This window comes from Sardina pilchardus, chromosome 18, assembly GCF_963854185.1.
Source record: "Sardina pilchardus chromosome 18, fSarPil1.1, whole genome shotgun sequence".
Classification (NCBI taxonomy): Eukaryota; Metazoa; Chordata; class Actinopteri; order Clupeiformes; family Clupeidae; genus Sardina; species Sardina pilchardus.
In genome coordinates, this window is record NC_085011.1 from 16494745 (window position 1) to 16517621 (window position 22877).

The 22877-nt window shown below is 45.1% G+C and overlaps 1 protein-coding gene across 1 annotated transcript in view; it reads right to left on the minus strand.

The window, feature by feature from the left end:
- eys (eyes shut homolog) overlaps positions 1 to 22877 on the minus strand; it is a 204334-nt gene that overhangs the window by 24777 nt on the left and 156680 nt on the right. The window contains exons 42-43 of the mRNA XM_062520401.1: positions 14045 to 14153; positions 11137 to 11357 (exon numbers count right to left, since the gene is read on the minus strand). Coding sequence (XP_062376385.1) covers positions 11137 to 11357; positions 14045 to 14153 — 330 coding nt within the window. The remainder of the gene's footprint in view (positions 1 to 11136; positions 11358 to 14044; positions 14154 to 22877) is intronic.

A 22877-nucleotide genomic window follows, 5' to 3' on the forward strand; every position in this document is an offset into this window, starting at 1 on the left:
GGGATCCCTGGGGGCCTTCAACTGAGAGGTACCCGCTGTGAATGCCTGTCATTTTCATTTTCAGGTCAGGAGGAAAAAAAGCAGAGCACTAACCGCTGTAGTTCACTGTGCATGTGGTAGCGACATACAATATTGCATGTAATCAGACCAGAGATGCTATAGCCTGCTGTATGTTCCATCAAAGAACTGGATCAGCTTGACGTGCACCAAGGGTTCACATTACTGTCAGGTAGAGAAATTGAGGTGAATAACGTTCATTTGCAGACCTGAAAAAAAAGGTGAGGTTTCAGAGGTGCACTGATGGCATTGAAATTGCCTGTGAAAACAATCTGCCTTTGATAGCAACACACCAGTAAAGGGAAGAAGCCACTACCCAGGGCTGAGCACCTAAAGCATGCTAAAGGTGGAGGTCTGTCGCATTATGCAATCTCAGTGTTTTCTTACAGTCATGGCCATGTTTTACCCACAAGTCTCTCCCCCCCACCACCACCACCACCATCACAACACCACCGACAACAACAACAAACAGGTTTGTTTGTGCCGCACAGCTCATGTTAACATCGCAGTAGGGGACTTTAAAGTGTCACCTTTTGACGCCGACGGCATTTGCGGTTGGCTTGACCTGGGAGAGGCCACGGCGATCTCTGCGCAGCCAGAGCACAGGACCCAGCCTGACAAAGCAAAAGGCCACAGAGCAACAAGAGGACAGGCTCCTGCGCCGCTGTCCTGTGCCGGAGCCTGGGAGAAATATTACAGATGCTGTTGGCAGCGCTCTCCTCCCGAGCCCTTGGAGGATGTGTGCATGCGTACAACATTAGGGCCACTACTCCCTCTCTCTGGCTCTCTCCCCCCCCTGGGGGTCGGACGCATTGGGCTGACACACTGGGACAAAGAGCTCCTGAGGAATGATACCGAATCTTATTAAAGAAGGAGTGCAGAGAGAGAGAGAGAGAGAGAGAGAGAGAGATAGAGAGATTGAGAGAGAGGGAGAGAGATAGGGGAGAGAGAGTGAAAGGGAGAGAGAGAGAGGGAGAAAGAGAGAGAGAGACAGAGACAGAGAGAGAGAGACAGAGAGAGAGAGAGATAGGGGAGAGAGAGTGAGAGGGAGAGAGAGAGGGAGAAAGAGAGAGAGAGGCAGAGAGACAGAGGGAGAGAGAGAGAGAGAGAGAGAGAGAGAGAGAGAGAGAGAGAGAGAGAGAGAGAGAGAGGGAGAGAGAGAGGCCTGACAACTACTTTGCGTAGATGGATCAGACGGCGCTCAGGAGGAGACATAGCACAACGAGGCTTCTGACACTAAGACAGATAAAACAGGCATCGTCAAATGACTATCATGCGGACAGCTTAATCGGAATATTTCCCACTGTGCAGCAATTGGAATACAGAAGCGGGGCATACTATTCAAGTTATTCAGGAATCAAAACTTGGAGCAATTGCCTTCATCTTCATTAAAGTCATTACAATAAGCTACAGCAATAACAACAGCAGAAACAGCAGCAGCAGCAGACACAACATTAGAAATGCAATCAGCCTTTTGACTGCATATACAGTACGTACTGTAGCATTGTAGCAATCAGATCATTACTGGCAATAGTGGAGAACTGGCTGGAGCTCAGCAGCACTTGGAGTTGAGTTCTGTTCTGTTCCGTGGCCTCAGTCTGGGAGCCCAGCAGCCCCCACATTGAACCATCACTCTTGTTAAGTCTAGCCTGGGGGGCTCAAGGTAGGCTTTAAGACCTGCCAGGTATGTCTGGCCAGGGAAGAGAGCTGACTGATTGGGCAGCCCATGGAGGCCATACATTGTCTCAACAGCTTAGTTGCCATGAAGTCTATTATCCACTTGGCTAGCCGTGACATTCTGCAGGACTGGGTTGAGGGTTCCTAAGGACAGGTTACCTAGCCTGGTGCTAGTGGTGAGCTGACTGGGCTAACGTGCAGATGTTTGTGGTCTGTTTCAACGCCTCACAACAACAACAACAACGTTTCATGCTCTATTGTTCTGCCATGCTTAACAACTACAGATTACATTGGTGTAGAATGCTGCTATGCTCGACTGCTTTAGTAAAACACTACACCAAATAAACATGCAAAATATGAAATAGAAAAACAACCCCAGAAAAAAAAAAAACAAGAAAACTGACTTAAAGGCAGAGGCGGACACCAGAGAAAGTGTGTGTGAGAGAGAGAGAGAGAGAGAGTGAGAGAGAGAAAGAGAGAAAGAGAAAGAGAGCAAGCCAGGGCAGAGAAATAGTGTGGAGCCATCTGCTCATGATGCAGGGCCTGCACATTAGCCACAGAGACAGAACACACACACACACACACACACACACACACACACACACACACACACACACACACACACACAGACACACAGACACACACACACACACACACACACACACACACACAGAGACACACACACACACACACACACACACACACACACACACACACACACACACACACACACACACACACACACACACACACTCACTCACTCACTCACTCACTCTCCTGCTCCACCAGAAATCTCTGGGCTATGCAGGATTACCGCCTCGCCAACACAGAACAATAAGGGAAAAGGGAAAGCAAGAGGAAGGGGCTTTTTGTTTGTAATCTTCCATCTGAAAAGGCAGAAGGACGCTCGCCTGCTCCTTCAGCAGGCTTCTCAGGACTCTCACACACACACACACACACACACACACACACACACACACACACACACACACACACACACACACACACACACACACACACACACACACACACACACACACACTCCTTCAGCAGGCTTCTCAGGACTAATGTTTTCTCAACAATGCCGCACCGACTCATGAAATGTGGACACCCAAACACAGCTCACAATACCATCACTAGGCTCCATGAGTGTGGTTTGCACAAAACAACACAAAGAGGAGCTCTATTCGTATGATAAAATGATAAAATCGTGACCATATAAGTTTTCTTTTTTTTTTATAAGGCCACCATATCTAGGAAATATCGCAACACAATGCTTTCTCTCTCTCTCTCTTTCTCTCTCTCTCTCTCCCATGGACTTATCTGACGAAACCCAACAGAACTGCAGACTGCAGTGAAATCTCGTTTGAGATAAATCTAAGACCTCAACCGAAGATAAGGATGCATTTCAGGCCCAACTACAGTTCTTCAAATTGTACCAAAAAAAAAACCTCCACATACACTGGCCTAAAAACAGAACAACAATGAAAAACAATAGGCACACTGAATCGACAGAAACAAACCACAGTCCAAAATGAAAAAAAGACAGGTAACCAGTCTTACAGTACCTTGTGTGTTAAAAGTGTCTAAACTGTGTGAAAGAGGAATTGGCTCCATTATTCATACTGCTAGACAGCTTGTTCAGGCACAAGTTTAACTGACAAGAGTGATCATGTGGCAAGGTGCTCAATTATTGATGGTGATCTCATATTAAACAGTTTAAAAATGTATGGTCTGAATCATTCATAGAGGTGTGCTGTATGCATGCTCTTCTCCATATTGTGCATGGCAACAAAAAGAGTCGTCACCTTTCCACCTTTCCATCACATTTTACCACACGCTAGATTGAGCGTCATTTGCAATCAAATGATTGTGTGTGTGTGTGTGTGTGTGTGTGTGTGTGTGTGTGTGTGTGTGTGTGTGTGTGTGTGTGTGTGTGTGTGTGTGTGTGTGTGTGTTAGTGTGTGTGTGTGTGTGTGTGTGAGTGTGTGAGTGTGTGAGTGTGTGAGTGTGTTAGTGTGTGTGTGTGTGTGTGTGTGTGTGTGTGTGTGTGTGTGTGTGTGTGTGTGTGTGACTGTGTGTGTGTGTGTATGTGTGTGTGTGAGAGTTTGTGCATGTGTGTGTGTGTGTGTGCAGTGCAGTGCGAAAATACACCCATGCAATACCTCATCAGTAATCAGTCTGAGTCGCTATTCTTAAGGATGAACACTGACAATCCAAGGCCAAAATCAAAGCACGTGAAGCCGAGGCAATTTTGGCACAAAAACAACAACAAAACAACACTGAATCATTCATGACGGAATCAGAACTCACCCAAACTAAGTGTATGACTATCAAAATGACACAACAACACAGTGTTAAACACTGACTCATGTCTGTCATCTCTCCTGCTAATGAAGATGTCCACAGCGGACTGTGTAGGGACACTGATAGTTTCTAGTGGATTAACAAACATATGCCATCACATACCAACAACAGCAAAATGGCTCCACCAATCACCACTGCACAATATATTGTTGTGCATAGCCTTATGACAGTGTTAAAACACTGTGGCGTGGTGTTGCAGATGTAGGGTGGATGATGTCTCATGACGTTGTTGCAAAGTGACCTGAAAAATGGTAAGAGTGGATATCGACTCACAACATTACAAAATATCACTGGCTACAATGCAGCTGGCCTTCTTCAGATTGACATTCTCGGTGACAGAACAGGTAAATGAGGTCCAATCATCAACCTTTCCAGAATTCCAGCTGACTTCTCAAACCTAATACAATCCAATGGAACCATCAGCAACAAAGCCCAACGCAATGTGCAACAGAAAGTTACAGGACTAAATCCAGCAATGATAAAACTGCGGTAATGGAAAATCCTTCAAACAGTTAATAACGCCAAAGTATTGAGGGATCCTCATGCAAAACCGAATAGTCTGCTAGGGGGTCACTAAAATAAATATTTGTAGCATTATCTCCAAAAGTGATCAGATAAAAACATGTTATGACAAATTGACTTTCTATGTCTGTCAGAGACAGGGCTCCACAAAAAACTCCCCATCCTCAGCCCTACACATTCCTGGCTATAAGGTCTTCAGGAGAGATAGAGCTGTGGGAAGAGTTGGGAGGCTGCCGCTGCTATGTATTAAAGATTACATATCATGTACAGACATACCATACTCTGTTGGGAATGAACTGGAATATATCTGTCTTAATGTCACACTATAACCTCAGATGTCCTTCCTTATTGGAATGTACAGACCAACATCTGCTGAAGCTGTATGCCTAGAGAAATTGCAGGTCATACTTAGGGAATGCAGCTCAGGCAGAGAGATTATCACAATGGGTGACTTTAATATCAATCGGGAGGACTAACTAAATATTAAAGCATTAAACCACATTTCAAATAAATGTGATCTTACGCAGCTAATAAAAGGACCCACTAGAATAACCACCTCTTCAAGAGCTCAAATTTGATATTTAGTACCCAACCTGAGAGGGTGACTAAGTCCTTGGTTACATGTCTGTCTGACCATAACCTAACCCTTATAGCTCACTAAAAAAACCGACTCTACCAACACCCTTGCCAATTTAGAATACCCAAGAGTGATATAGATTTGAGACATATATTGATAGATATACATATAGATATAAATCGAATCTAACGCGAAATGGCGTTCACTAACGGAAGTTCGGGAGGAGCATGACGGAATTTGCCACGCCTCCTTCTTCAATCAGTCAGGCTACTTATTTGCAGTCTACCTGCTGAAGCTTCAGCAACGGCGTTACTCCGCTCGCAACCACCACCTCCCCTTTCACCTCCCGTCTTCCATAGGTAAAGAATAAAGGGGTGCATGGCGGAATCCTGCCCGACTCCTGCCTGCGCAGTCGACTCCGGTGTGATTCCGCGAAGCACTTCAGGACCCTGGCCAGAGACTTCGCCAAACATGCTCTTCTATTACGCTTTTATGTCTTTGTGCAAATTTCGGAATGTGAACTAGTGAATGCTATTCAAAGCATGATCTGGAGTGATGTAATATATATGCGGATACAGGCACACATGCACTTACCGGTATGTCCACAATCCAACATACAACAAAACAATTGGTGAAATCATAAACAAATCTAATCTTGGACTGAGTACAGACGTTAACATGGAAGGGGCACACCAACACAACAAAGCAGTTGGAGATTAATGACAACAGATCTTTGATTAAGGAAGCAGTAGAAACAGCAACGCTCCTCAACACCCTCTTTGTTAACTCTGTGAAGATGAGTGTACATAATAATCAGATGGGTCCTCTAGATTCACCACTGATTAATACCTCACAGTGTTCTCACTGATGGAGGTCTCTGAAACCAAAGTCAATCCAACAATTAACTCCATACAAATCTCAAAGTCAAAAGATGTATTTGGATTAGACTCAATTTTCATAGAGAAGCATGCTGCTACACTCACAAGACTGATAACTGAGATAATTAATGCCTCCTTTAAAGAAGAGCATTTTTCAAAAGACTGGAAGTCAGCTATTGTTGTACCCATTTGCAAATCAGGAGACACAGCCAATGTGAATAACTATAGGCCTATCAGTATTTTAACCAGTTATCTCTAAAATTGCTCAGAAATGTATCGTTGGGCATCTACAGTAACCACACATGTTATCAGTAGCCCTTATCCATTGCACCCAATGCAATTCAGTTTCTGAGCTAACCATTCCACAGAAATGGCAAACTGCTACTTTGTGGAAAATATTAAATTAAGAATGGATAAAGGAGGCATTGTTGGAGCTGTGTTTTTAGACCTCAAGAAGGCCTTTGACACCATCAACCACCAAATACTCATTCACAAATGAGTTCATTTGAACTTCTCCTCTAATGTTTTAAATTGGATGACATCCTACTTATCAAGCAGCGTGTAAAGGTGAGACATCACCCACCCTGAGCAATGAACTCGGTGTACCCCAGGGATCTATTTTGGAACCTATCCTGTTTAGTTCATTTATAAATGATTTATCTTCAGTAAGCAGCTGCCAGACTTACTGCAACAATGACACATGTATACATGGCTGGTTGACGCATTCTGTACTTAAAAACACACACTGATCCAAAAGTCTATATATCTGGAGAGAACACTCAAACAGTCGCACATTTCAAATATCTAGGTATTATTCTTGACTCCAATCTATCTTTCAAAAAACAAGTGAAAAAGGTTATGCAAACCACTAAATATAATCTGGCAAATTGTATATACTGTAAGTAACTGTCAGACAACAACAGTAGGAAAACTGTGCATGAATGGCATGATCATCCCCCTCCTAACATATTGCATGACAAGCTGGACACAGGTAAAAAGTTCAACACTGAAGCCTATTCTCTCACTTTGTAAGCAAGCTCTCAAGGTATTAGAGAAAACCCAAATCGCATCATCACTGAAATATTTGTGTTAAGTATAAGATCCTTTACATAATAAAACACACTGACACATGCCTGATTTTTAATTCTAAATGACAAGGCTCCACCACCACTTTGTATGTTCATAAAGCAGAACACCCCCAACAGTAGAGCTACAAGATCTCCTGTGTAGTCCCTCTTACAGGGGAGCTACACCAGACGTAACTGAAGCGTTCCGTTCGCGACGCGTAAAATCCATTTTAGAAGATGGGTCTATTTTTTTCGAATGTACGCGCCACTGTTGCGTCTGGTGTAGCTACTTCCATAGACTACAGTGATTATTAACTGCTACGACCGGCTGCAACATACGCGTCGCGAACGGAACTCTTCAGTTACGCATCTGGTGTAGCCCCCCTGTTAGGACCAGTGCTTTTAGTCACTTACTGTATGCTTCTCTGTAAGACCTTCTTATGAATGGGACACTATAAATCAGATAAGAAGTTGTACTAAGGACTAGCTTTTGAGCAGTCAGACATGTGAACAGTATCAATTATGTTTCTGTACTATATCACGCCATGTATTCTACCCATTGTTACAGTATGATGGTCTGTTGATGCTTAATGTTGAATCTATGAGGTTGCATGAATATTCTTGTTTGTGTTCTTCCTTGTCTATGTGTTTCTGTTTTGATCTACATGGCTGATGGCCTGTCCTGTGTTGCTGTTGTCTCCTTAAGGTGACTTATTTTTGCTTCTTTGTTTTAATGCACTTTTGTAAATTATATTTCATCGCTGTCTTGGCATCTGGGCACAACTTGCCAAGTGAATTGATGGTTCTCATAACATCTTGCCAATACAGTTGAAAATGAGCCGGCTGGATGACACTGGCACATGCTACAGAAATGTTAATGAATGTGTGCTGTCCTTATAAATAAATAAACAAATGAGATGAAATGAGCAGAGCGACAAGTCAGATTATTTTACTGTTAGTGGAGCACCCGATTAATAGACCAGCAAGAGAATGGAAACCTCTAAGCGATACAACAACTATTTGTATTATATAATGTAATGCATAAAGTATGTAGAAATGATCTTGTCTCAGACATACATTGTTTATGAGTAGATGCACTAAATACTCAATAGTGTGTTTATAATTGACTATCATAAAGAGACGAGAAACAAGAGATGCATTTAAACTACACATCCCCATATGGTACACAAATACTATCGATAATGGCTACAGCATCATTGCCACGTGACTTATTGTACCACAATACTATGAGTACATCATACTGTAAGTACTTTAAGCAAAAACAGATACACATGGATGATCCATTTTGATTGAGAGGGTTAACATAACATTTCACTACACTGCAAAGTATATGTGAAAAAAAAAAAAAAACCTTGAACTTGAATAGAGTATGAACCCACACAAACAATGTGATGAGAATGTGTTACAAGACATATCATGAGGAAAATAAGGAGTAAATACCATTGCTTAGCATTTATGGTTTAAATGGGCAGTTGATGTTTCAGAATAACAAATCAGAACAGCCCTTCGTTGCGTTACGACTGGTGAAACCCAATCCTGACTGACGTGCAGAGAGGCAGACACCCTGTTTGAAGGCCATGAAGGAATGCTTTTTTATTAAACAAGCCTAAAGAACGTGTATCTTAGAGGAACTAAGATGAGTTTTTAGGGATTAATCAATGGCTGGAGTGCATCTTTAATGAGCACATTCCAGGTGATCAGCTTTTGAACACACAGTGCATGAGGGAAACTCAATCACTAACAACTAACAACCAGCGCTCGACATCGTCACATGAGAAATTAAAGTTGACTGACTAAATGCATATTGCTCTGCGAGCCCGCTCCAACAAATCCCTCAGAGTTCAGGAGGCTACGGCACTATGGCAGATTACAATTTGAGATAATCACAGCCTTCCAGCACTCATCGGAGTGTCACTGTACGCACAAAACATCCCCTGCCTCTACAATTTCCCTGATAAGCACTTGTAAGATTGTGTAATGTGCCACAATAAAGAGCACACAGTGGTTTCATATCAGTCATTTTAGTACTGGCTCTTTTGTCTACAGTAGTTTTTATTTTTATTTGTTTTATTTTCAAACTAGTGTTTCTGGTGGTGGGATTACGTTGTTGCAGAGCGAATGTTTAGCCACTGGCAGTAGCCTTGCCGGGGGGGGGGGGGGGGGGGGCAGCTAGGCCAGTGCCCCTGGGGGGTCACCACTCTGTAGTGAAGTATCTGGATTGCAAAGCAATCAAATCAACACCAGGATAAGTGCTAATCACGGCGCCCATGCACCACCCTCAGCACCATGGTGCTTGGGCTCCGCTCCTGTTTACTGTACACAGCGTCTACTCTACAGCAACCACAAACACAAGACCGTGGTGAGAAGCAGTGAAGCAGTGATGAAATACTCCAATACCGGGTACGGAAAAACGGATTTTCTATTTCATTAGATAAACAGTCCGTTCCGAGAGAGAAACTTCAGGCATTTTTAGTGTTTGAATATTTGGCTGTGGCTCAGTACACCTTTGTTCTGATCTGAAATAGCATGTCATTGGCCCTGTGCTCCCACTTTACACAGTGACAATAGCACTGAAGGCAATGTAATCTAACCTAATCTTAGACCTTCTGCTAGCTAGGTTTTGTTTTTTTTAGCAAAGACTCTTTTCCTGTTCAACAAGCTACAGTACCTCCTGTTGAGTGGATTTTAGTGAATCGTGTCTGAAAGTGAACTCTCCTCAAGCCAGTCTCCATTTGTCAGTGCTGTTAAGACATCATTAAAAATCATTAAAAAAAAACAGGGTTGCCATGCACTCACTGACAATTCTGACAGGCAGAAAGACTAAATAAGGGCACAAATGATGACGCATGACACCAAAATTAGTTAGGTTTAGGCCATCATTAATATTTATAATTATCTGTGTCAGAATTTGTTTGGTGGCAAACACGTTTGAGGTTTGATCAAATGAGCTGCTAGAACCTTCTATTTTTTTTTTTGTTAAGATTGTTATCATTATTAACATTTTTACAACAAAAAAAAATGCTGGGAGATAAAACTGTAAGGCATAGTAGTTCTTGAATTGAGCTAATAGCCATACACAGCCTGACGGTAAGTGGCAACATTTTAGGCGCCGAAAATGCAGCATAAATGGGCTTTCTCCATTTAATGGCTGACTCAAAGATGGTGAACTATTGTCTATTATACAAAAGGATATGGACGTGGTTATGAAATTCATCTTTCATTAGTGTTAAAAGACGTATGTCCTAAAAGCCTGGTAGAACAGAACAGGAAGAGGAAACATATTCCTTGTTAATGCACAACTAATGGCTTTTGATTCTTTTACTTTCCTAAATTGATTAACAGTAATGGACTTCTTGCCCAGGCCCGAGCACATTAAGACTAATTGTACAGTGAAGAAATAGACACTTTCCGGCATGAGAGGATGGCACATTGACTCATCACATTCATCACATATGGACATATCTACATCAAACCCCTCTGGGTTCACACAGGTCAACAGGGAACATTGGACTGACTGCCGGTTAAGGCAATCATACAGTAGCTTTAAAGGGACACTTCACTGATTAGCATTAAGCTTTGTATCTTTAGAAAACCAGTCATGTTTTTGAATGGTCGTGCATCATTCCCTCAGTTTGCCTTGAGATGGGAGAAATACGGATTTCAATGTTGGACTTCCTGCTTTCAATGATGTAAAAATCATCATTTTACATCATTGAAAGCAGGAAGTCCTATTCATGGGTTTCATTGAAATCCGTATTTCTCCCATCTCAAGGCAAACTGAGGGAATGATGCACGACCATTCAAAAACATAACTGGTTTTCTAAAGATACAAAGCTTAATGCTAATCGGTGAAGTGTCCCTTTAAGGGTGTCTTGATGCGGTGAACACCCATACCTCTGTAAAGACCCCAAGAGAGGCCGGCCCGTCCCCAACTGGGGAGCACTGAGTGCCGCGGCGGACGCTCTCCTACCTGACGCAGGTGCCTCCGTTGCGGCAGGGCTGGTGTTGGCAGACGGAGGCGTGGCAGTTGAGGATGTTGCGGCCGCGCAGCGCCTCCCCGGCCACGTCCAGCTCCCTGGCGTTGACCTGCAGCTCGCGCACGCAGCCTACCAAGCCGGGCGGCCGGCCGGCCTCCACGTGCAGCTCCGACAGCGACGGCACGCCGCCCAGAAACGTCGGCCCCAGGGCCACCTGGGAGGGATGGAGCACACGCGGGCACACACACAGACGCAAGCAAGCATGCATGTACACACACACACACACACACACACACACACACACACACACAGACACGCAAGCATGCATGCATGTACACACACATGTACACACACATGTACACACACACACACACACACACACACACACACACACGCACACACACACACACACACACACACACACACACACACAAACACACACACACGCACATGAAGGAATGTACTTTAAAAAACAACAACAATGTACTGTATACTGTAAACAACAATGTACACAAGGACAAACAAATGCATACAATGGCACACACACACACAGTATGAATAGCTATATACACACAGAGTATTATGGTCTTCAGCGACCTACAAACCCGTTACACTTTACAAAGCAGTGAGAACAAGGTCTCGCTGACACAAAGAACAGCATGCACACCCCAAATACAACACAACTTCCTGAACCCCATTTCTACAGCCCAGTCCTCAACAGCACCCTTCTCCTTCATCCATATTCTATATAAGATTAGCAGGGAATGTAATGCGTTTTCAATCGTATAGGAACTCCATTTTAGCTCTGAGATTGCTGTCTGATGGGAAATGGCTTCGGGCCCCTTCCCTCTATCATATCTCCGTCATTGATTCTCAATCTTCTCCCCAGTTCATCTCTCAGACAGGGGGGCAGACGGCCTGCCGAGGCACAGCTGTAGCTGCCTCCGTATCAGCAGGATTCAACACTCCCGTGTTTTTGGCGTGGGTGGTGGCAGGGCACAGGTGGTACAGTGTCCATGTTTGATGTCACTCACTGTTCTGTTCACTCAATCATTCAGCTAGTTTGGGGAATGAGGTCTAATAGGGAGAACAATGCACTTGCTTGTTGTTCAACATTTGGTTTTAGTCTTGACATGGTCTAGTACATTTCATCATGGAAAGTGCTGCCTGAGTATCTCTCCCAGCCAGTGGTGCTGTGCTGGGATATCGCCACTGGTGATGACTCAAAGAAGGCCTCTCGTCCAATCAAAAATGAATAAATAGCTTGACCGGACCTAACTGTTGAATAATTATTCTTCAACCAAGAAATATAGTGTAATGGTTGCCTAGGAACATAGAGACACAGCCACAATGACAAATGTTGGGGTGGCTCAGTAATCTGGAATGCAATTAGGTCAACGTGACTGGTTGAAGAGTGTCTTTACAATGGCTTCGAACGTCATTCAGCAATTATAATCATAATCAAGGATTGGATCTCTCTGGTAATGACATGTTTTGCTTCACAGAACCTCAGAAAGTGTATTATTTTATCAGCATACAGCGATCGGGCATTTAGGTCTACTCTCAAAGTCCTCTAGAAAATAAAAATATGACACAAAAATTAATCAGCAGTGTACAAGCAAACGTGAAAATAATGTGAAAAAGAAACACAACCCTTTGCCAAGGTTTCCCAGCAGGGGTACTACACTGGCTATCAATTGTGTCGATTGCGTAAGTAACCAGCTTTTACGGTTTGCCTTGGTAAGCAACATCAGAGGAGATGAACGTTCCTTCAGTCAAATATCAAAACTTGAATGCCCTTTCCCCTGATTGAGAAGAAAATTCGACTTTTCACATTGTTGTTTTATTTTCCGCTTGAGCTGTACTGAGCGTGCCAGCCAGGACCTGTTATGAGGCATGAGGATGATTATCTAAGAAGCAGATAGACACATCATCTCTTGTTCTGCTGAAAAGGATCTTATGTGCATAATCTTGCGCTTAAGTCGTCTGGGATCAGCTGCCCTGTGCATTAGCGTGTATTGATGTATTAGCGTGTATTTGCTGAATCGACATCATAGACTCTGGAGGGCCAGGACTTTCTTTGACTAAATATTCTCTGGTCTATTCACCATCTCACCGCATTAAGACACGTAAAGCCATTAGTTAATGAGTCTGACCATTTTGTCTTTAATAGGCAACATTAAACAGGGAGTCTCTTTCTTTTTTGAACGGGCGGCCTTGCGGTCGCGTGAGGACCTCTGTAGTGGCCCTAACACAGGGAACGCCGTGGAACTCGCGCTCGACGTTCCGTCCTCTGATATTCCACTTGAAAGCATCTGATTATATCTGCCGCTAAAAAGGCCCGTGGTGAAGTTCCCGGTAATTAGGATCACTATGATGAGCCAATTATTTTCTTAGAGGCAGACAGGGGGAAATCATTGGGCTCCGCGTTCCTTTGAGGACACATACATTTCAATTTCCATATTATTGTTATCATTCTACAGTATATGGCAGCGGTGGTGGTGGAGGAGGTGGTGTGGGTGGGTGGTGGTGCAGGGGATTGTTTTCTTGTTATGGAAATTAATGGCATGTGGAAATAAATAGCACGTGTGTTAGATCAATAAACAAAGTCCGTCCCCCCAGAGTCCATCATCACCGTGGCAATGAATGCTAACTCCAGCCGTGGCTGAAAATGACTTCATGTTCAACACTGAGCACAATAACATCCCTGAGGATGCATATGGCTGTCTATGTGTCCCAGACACAACACCTCACCCCCCCCAACCCGCCCTCCGCACACACACACACACACACACACACACACGTCTGACATGTGCCACAGTGCAGCGGAGGTATTCAAAGAAGTCAATGCAGTGTGACGCCGCACAAGCGATGCTCATGGAGATTACGGCAGGCCTTTACCTCCGACACTGGATGGGCGATGTACTCTCTCTGCTGGCTCGACGTCCCATTATCTACGGCTACTTCAATCATACACAAGCCCACACCTCCTGTGACAGGCAGCCGATATCTGTGAGGGAGGGAGAGAGGGAGGGAGAGAGAGAAGCAGAGAGAGAGAGAGGAAGTGGGAGGGAGAGAGAAACAGAGAGAGAGAAGCGGAGAAAGAGATTGAAAGAGAGAGAGATAGAGAGAGAAAGTGGGGGAGAAAGAGAGAGAGGGAGAGAGAGAGAGAAGCAGAGAAAGGGAGTGAAAGTAGGAGAGAGAGGAAGAGAGAGAGAGACTGCATTAGAACATTCAGCATTCACAATGAATCCGTTTAAGCATGAAAGTGATGCATCCGTGGCGAGGGGGAGTGGAGAGCCGGTAATGGAGATTGTACTGCCGCCCGCCCCGCCATTCTCAACACACCGCTTGCCTTGCCGTGCCGTGCCGTTCAGCAAACTCACATCCAGTCATGGTGCAAATCACACGGAGCGATTCCATCCCCTCCCTCTCACTAACCTGTTGATGGGAGAGGGGATTTGCAAAGACAGAGTGCGTCTGAGTGGTATTTCACATGCTTGACCATTTACGGGCAATATAACCATCTGCCGAAGATTAAATAGCTTTTAGAGCAGACGCCAGGTAGTCTGCGTCCATACAATTTCACGCCCTGTTAAGAATACCTTATGTGCCTGGACTGGCAAAGTCTATAAGTAACACATCATGTTACAGTACAAACCCGCGGCTGTGATGCTCTGTTTGTGGATTAGTTATCAAAGGTTGAGGTGTACATTTTGTGATACATTACTTTTTTTAAAATGCAGGCCAGCCTAACACCTCTCTCTGGATAGTGGAATCCAGGTTTCCCAAATGCGGAGTGATATTTCAAAGAGGCCATTTGATGTTTCCCTCGCTTGGCAGCTTTGTGCAGGTTTCCACAGTGATGCCATTAGGCTGGTTGAGGAATGCAATGTGCACTTCCTTTGAAATGTCTCTTGAAAACCCCCAAACAACATGTTATTTTCATGGCTCTACGTGAGGGGGAGGAGAACTAGCTGAATATTTGATCAAGTTAATATTAAATCATCTAGAAGTGACATCTCAATCTGATTTTCCCAATAGATTTGTTTCATTACTGGGCTGGTAGGGTGGCAGATGAGGAAGATGTGCGGATGCACTTAGAGAATTGGAGACTATTTTAAGATGGGCTCAGACTCATTAGAACACTTCTCGAGTCTCCCGCGTCGCACATGAGAATCGGAGGACCCTAATCATTTGGAAAACAATTATTAAAGGAAAGGAAATCTGAAAAAAAAAAAAAAAAATCATCTTTCAAAACCGATCCAAATCGGTAGGGTTCAGACGACCAATACAGTACTGTAAGATTAGTATGAATAGCTGTGTTGTGGTCGATGGCAACGGAAGGCATTCATAGTCTGGTGACTTCCTCCCGAAGTCAAAAGTATCTGACATCAATTTGCGCTGAGGCAGGCGTGCCGTATGGGGTGTGTGGAGCGCGCTGTGCAAGACTGGCCTGTAATTGTCTAACGATGTGCGCATCCGCCGCCTCTGCTGCATGGGTAATAATGAGGGCCTGAGCAGCGCAGCGTAGCGCCCCGCAGGACCAGCACCAGGTGCAGCACGCACGTTCCCCCGCCGCTGGGCTCCTCTGACACGGCTACCTCTAGGACCACGCGGTTCAGTTCGCAGGGGAGGAGGCTCATAGGTCAGAGTTCATCGATTAGAGTGGAGAGGGATGAATACTGTAGATCATGGGCTGTGTCTGAATCATAAGTACACACGCTGGGCAGCGTGCATTTTCCGGAAGTTACGTCAGAATAGATTGTCCGAAAGTCAAGCGCTCTCACTAGATGGGTACTTCTTTTGGCATGATTTCCAAGCGTGCATCGATGCATCTTTTTGGCCTCAGATATCCCATAATCCATTGCGCAGCGCAGGTCAAGCTCCACATATCATGCAAATCGTGAAGCAACAGACCCCCCTCCCTGAGTCACGTGACGCTAACTAGTTGGTGCTGTCCAAATGTAGGAACGCATACTGAGGAGCTGGCTAACTGAGACACTACTGGAAAGAATGGTACTATCCAGCGTGCGTCCTTGACAATTGGACACGGCCATGGACTAGATTGGAAATGGCTTCAATCTGTTTTTTTCTCTTTTCAGTTCACTCTCTCACTCTGTGATTTCACAAGCATTTAAAGTAGTATTGTTTTTGCTTTACATCTAAACTAATTAGACTAATTAATTACAGTCAAGATAAGATACAGTAGATGAATCATCCAGAAAAGCCATCACAAAATCATAACAGCTGGCTTGACATATTGACATGACTCTCTAACATTTTTAAAAGAGTTTAAAACTGTACGGTAGGACCTTTGCTGTGGGCAAGGTCAGACACAGTACTCTGGTAGAGCTGGCACTGTTTGAGAGAGCCTGTCTTCTCACCAGTAAAATGCTGAATAGTCATGATCCCCTCTTTGGCTTGTCTTAAGTGCGCTCTTTAAGGCCTCACCTCTGACACCTTCCTGATACTTCCGTTTATACCCCGCTGCGCTGCGTGAACACACACACACACACACACACACACACACACACACACACAGTTTATACCCCGCTGCGTGAACTGTTTGCAAAACAAGTGATGGTGAGGCTGTGGGAGTTCCATGGTCCTCCATGCTTAAGCACTTAATGCACAAACTGGGTAGTCCGCAACATCATCGAATTCAATATCAAATGTGTCTATTCAGATAAATACAGTAGGTATTGTAACAAATGTTGCTGTTTTGCATAAACTACATAAACAACAAAATGGCAAAAAAAAGGGGAATTTGACACATTTGCCAAAAGCGGTATCCAGGCCACAATGCCTAGATCCATTTCTAATGCCGAGAGGAAGTCTATTTGCAGCAAGCATTCTGCATACACACAAGCACAAACAAACACACACGCACGCACGCACGCACGCACGCACGCACACACACACACACACACACACACACACACACACCATAGCCATGTGTTACAGCTTTAATGGGACCCCTGTGGTGTTGCTTACATTCACTCATTATTCAACAATCTTCTTTGGAAGCTTAATTCTGCCACAGAAGTTTGATTTCAGAGCCAATGATGACTTCGACTAAATTAATGCATACAGTAATGCACTGTAATGTACTGCACAATCCTACACTGAACGCACAATCCTACACTGAACGCACAATCCTACACTGAACATTGCGTAGTGCAACAAACTATCTTATTTGTATCTTATCTGCTGAAATGTTTCAGACATCATGTTGATTTGATGTACATGCACATGTAGCATAATGACTAGGAACAAACAACAAGGAAATTCTGCAATGCTTCACTTAAGACCTATGCCGTCTAAACACTGACACAACATGACATACATAAGTAATAGCAGGTGTCCTGAACTGTCATAAAGGGGTTATAATTCACGGCTCTGACCATAACTTCACACTACATGACTGACCACACCACGTGACATGACCTGTTATAACATCTAATTTGTGATAATTACTGTTGTTGTATTATATTAAGCTATGCTATGATGACACTGTGCAATCCCTGAACACGATGTGTCATAACAACTAATGGCAAGACAGGAAATGTGTCATAACTGGTTTATGACATTTCTATTTTAGTTTTATGACACAGAGTTCAACTAAGGTATAACAGAAATGTCATGATGGACATAGCAATTCCGTAGTCATACCCACCAGAGAGCAAACGTTTCAAGAGCATTTCAGGTCTATTATTAACAGTACAGTACAGTCTTCCCAAAGAGAGAGACGCTGTGTACAAGCACAGAGCATAATTTCACCAAATAGGTATGCACGTCTTAGGTAGGCCATCATGCGCACACTAATCAGTTTGAAAGATAAACGAGGTGACCAACTTAACAAAGATAAAGGCAAGCCAGTGCAGCAATGGGGACATACACAGTGCAAAATTAACATGGGGGATGCCATAGAGTACGTTTCTAAATTCGAGCTCCTGTATCACTTTCAAAGAAAACACAAATATGCAGGGAATTATTCATCATCGCATGGGTGTTTTACTTTCACTACTATCATTATTGCTTTGGCTAAGTCTCCACGCGGGTAGTTTAAGCAATGAAAACAATTCTAAGCCTTGTTGATAATGTCGGCATGTAGGCTACCTCACTAGCTGTCTGCCTCATTAAGTGCATGTCAGCAACTCTCGACTCCATTTCTTAATTGTCTTGTCTTGCTTTGAGAAGGCTTTGATGCACCCATTCCCCCCTCTCTGTTGCGTCTCCCTTCTCTTAATGAGCTGTTACAACCGCTCTATTGTTGAGGAACAGAGGGGACATCTCCGGGAGATGCTCTATATGGGTCGAGAGACGGCCAAGGTGGGGCGGTCGAAATCAGCGCAGCGCGCTCGCTCGTTCGCTCGCTTGCTCCTCGGCCCCACCGTCCGTTGTGATGATTGCAGGCTCTCTCGTCGAGAACAAAATGGGGTTTCTCTCCTTTGGCCGCCAGATGCGAGCAATCAGGGCAATCACCCTCATGCTAATTTGGTAGCAGCCTTATGGGACACTTCCCCGAAGGCAATCAAAGCCCTGCAACTTCAGGTGCGACTAATTACAGGTTGGGCGAGCTCTTCGGACTGCGCTGCATACAGATTGGCAAATTAATAGCGACCCCCCCCACCCCTCCCCACTCACACATGCCATCCCATAACACGACACGCGTGCGGAATGCAACCTGATGTTTGTCTTCTTTGTTCGAGTAATGAAGCACAGCTTCGGAACACCCTATCTGCCATTTGCGTTTATTGTTGCTTGTGTTGTGTTGTTTTTTTTTTTTTCTCTCTTTGTTTTGGAGAACAATGTCCCTGTCCCCCCACCTTGTCATGAAACGATAATTACATTCAGAATGTTGTCACTGCCGGTCGCGTTCTCGGTAACACAAGGCCATGCGTCCAAAAATATCCAGTGCCTGTAAGGCTCTTGGGTTATCTTGTCAAGACAGACTTCTAGAAGGGGTGGGGGGTGGGGTGGGGGGGGGGGACTCCTGGTAGAGATTTCTTCTCTCACTCCTGCAGGCTGTTGCTCTATGTCTTTCCCAGGTCTTTATTTGTCCGGCGGCACACGGGAGGCAGAGTCTTTGGCAGAGGCGGCGCGTGTTTTTTCTCCGATGGGCTCTGCTGAATGGCGGCTTATGAATGACCCGTCAGGCTCATTTCCATACGCCGAGTCCTCAGGGGATGAGGAGTTGGGTTTGGGGGGAGGGAGGGAGAGGGAGGGAGGGAGAGAGGGAGGGTGCTGGGGATGGCAGACTGGAGAGAGAGAAAGAGAGACAGAGAGAGAGAGAGAGAACGAGGGAGGCAAGGTTCTGCACTTGAATACAGAAGTCACTGGAGATGTAAATCATGGAGATGCAACAGCAACACATCAGCAGCATCTGTTTCAAAACCCAAAAACACTTTTGTTATTTGGCCAACAACTCAAAGAAAACAAAAAAGCCAAATGCATTTCAGCATTAAGCATGGTGAGCATGAATAATTTCAGTGCTCACATTGTATATCGCTTGTTACTTAATGAATATTGGATGATTACATGTGCAGATATAGCGTAAACTATAGCATGACACTAGATCTCCTCGTCATCTTCTCTGGACCAAACCTCAAAACCAATCTCTCAATGCACCGCAAGGAAACTCAATCAGAGCCTTCTCCTGTGAGCTCGGGATGTGACACATGTGTCTTCTCTCCGCGTTTCAGAGGCCTGCTTTCAGAAAACAAAACCATCCGTTGCATATTTCATCCCTCAAACTAAACAATGTTCTCCGTGCTCTTCCACGTCTTCATTTATTCATGCGCTCATCTGGCTAGCGCTCGGATCGAGGGTGACTTTCCAAATATGGTGCCTGCACACTCTGACCGGCCAGCGTTTCAATAATTCATCGTCGGTACAGTACCTTCGCCGAGGCTTGAGGACGGCTGTTATTGCTGTGGCGGATTAAGGGCAACTCTTTAAACTTTAACTGTCTACCGATAAAAGGGTGAATGCGTCGAGTTTGTTTACGGGTGTAGATACACGGGAACCTACACCACAAGATGGCTGGAGTACAACTTAGTGTGTCAGGTGCAGTGAACTGTGGTCTATAGGATAGAGCTTCACACAGAGACATAGACACAGACACAGACACAGACAGACACACACACACACACACACACACACACACACACACACACACACACACACACACACACACACACACACACACACACAAAGACAACCACGTTCGCAAACACAAACATGGCGAGGCTTTGCCAAGAACACTGCAGCAGTTAGTTTAAGATGAATCCGTCTGCTTTCCCCCGCCCGAACGCCAGCCAGCCGATCCAAAGGAATACAGTACGCTTGTGATGAATAGCAGTGGAGGGGGAAGCGTTTTGTACAGTAGCAGCAGCAGTAGCGCTACGGCTAAATATACTCTCTGCCTGGATGCTGGCAACAGATGGCAGTAAAGCATCATGCAGAGAGAAGCCCCGACGCCAGCCAACAGTAAGTGCTGGTGGGCTCACAAACAGCCTCCCATCGAACAGAGAGAGAGAGAGAGAGAGAGAGAGAAAGACAGGGAGGGAGGGAGGGAGGGGGGGAGGGGGGGTTAGGGTGGGGGTGAGCCTGCATCTGATCTGCTTCCAGAGTCCTGCAGGATGGAAATAATGACGAGGGGGTTGGAGGAGGGAGGAAGAGGAGGAAGAGGAGGGTGAGGGTGGGGGTGAGGTGGGGGTGGTGATGGTGCTGTGGTGGTGATGGTGGCATGCATGGGAAGTAATTTCCAATGCATGTCACTTTTTAAATCCTCTGATTTGCACCCCATAGATACTGGGAGGATTTAAGAAGACACACACATACACTCACACACACATTCAAACACACTGAGACACACACACACACACACACACTCTTACGCATACATTGCAGCTGAGGCATAGAAAACAGAGAGACATTAAGTGGGTCAGACATCTTGAAACATTCAAGGCTGCCTCATCCCCTGATTCTAATACCCTTTATCAGAGTGCAGCCCCACTCAATGAGACACTGGACACTGTCTGTGTCTGTGTGTGTGTGTGTGTGTGTGTGTGTGTGTGTCTGTGTCTGTGTCTGTGTGTATGTGTGTCTGTGTCTGTGTCTGTGTCTGTGTCTGTATCTGTGTGTGTGTGTGTGTGTGTGCGTGTGTGCGTGTGTGTGTGTGTGTGTGTGTGTGTGTGTGTGTGTGTATATACCCTTTATCAGAACGCAGCCCCACTCAATGAGACGTTGGACCCTGTCTGGGGCGCCGAGCTGTTCCAAGCACAGCGATTGAGCTGTTCACCATATCTACAACAGAGTTGCTCCTCGCCCGCAGATAACACCGCACCTGAGAGGCTGCACTTATCACAGCACAGGGACACACTTGTGTCCGGCGCTTATTTATTTATTTGTGCGTTTATTTATTTATTTCTGTGTACGAGCGAGCGATGCGTCTGCGATGCGTCTGTCTGCCATTCCGTGGCGGCGGCCGCGGCGGCAGCTCAAGCTGGTCTCCTGATCACACCCCCCCCTGCAGCGGATCAAGTAGCAGCGGAGCGCAACCTCTGGCTTGCTCTTGTTCTGCTGCTGTGACTTCCTCACACGACGGGAGACGACATTTGCTGCGTAATTTGCTCCGAGACTGGCAGGCCTCAATTATTTTTGAGCCTGTGTATGTAATTCTTTTTCTTTCTCTCTTTCTTTCTCCCCCATCTTCCTCCTCCTCTTCCCTCCTTCATCTTCCTCTCCCTCGTTTTCATCTTCCTCTTTTCCCCGTGGCCTTTTCGGCTGATCAACGGTGGCAAATATTACACGACAGCCCTCCAGCGATGTGGTGCTTTCCAGATGAGATATTTTGGGAGGAGTCAGACAGTCTTTGAGGGCAGAAAATAGCTGGGGATATTCAGCCTAAGCCGGCTGAGAAATACAGTGAACGAGAGTACGCAACATCGACTTCTTTAAGTATAGGCTTCATGACAACTTGAGAAGTAGCAGTAGTAGTAGTGTGTGAATGTGTGTGTGTGTGTGTGTGTGTGTGTGTGTGTGTGTGTGTGGGGGGGGGGGGGGGAGGAGGTGTTGTTATGGGGTGCATGTAAATACATCAACTGCAGCTCAATTTGACTAGATGATAATTGCCAAAATAATTGCTTCCAGTTCAAGTGGTGCAAATATCTTGACCCAAAACGGATGTCTTCAGACATATGCCTATAGGTGACCCAATTCATTCCCGAGGACTTTTAAGTGGCTAATTTGTTTGATTAACCCCACCACCACCCCCCACCCCCCTCTTCGACGCACCATCCCTGACGTGGGTGATGATGATGGCACTTGCTTATCCATATTCCTCTTCCATATTGCTACTACGATAATCAGTGGATTTTGTACGCCAGCTCCTCCAGCCCAGCCCATGCAGCTCCACGGAGCCGCTCACCCCTGCTCATCGCTCCACTCTAATTGCGTCGTTAGAACGGAGATGTGATACGCCGGGATCTCGTTTCGCTCAAACGTTGGAAAGTGGCAGCAAACACGATGACAGATTGAGCACAACTTGAATTTCTTTTTTTTTTTTCGCGCAAAATAAGCAGCGTGTGTGGCCTGCGTCTAGAAGTGCTTTTTTTAGGGTGTTCAACGCGCGATGAGCCACTTTAAACATGTATTGGGATTTAATTGAATGCCTGTGCGCACCTGGAATGGATAACAAAGCCACTAAAAGCCAGAAGTGGTGGGG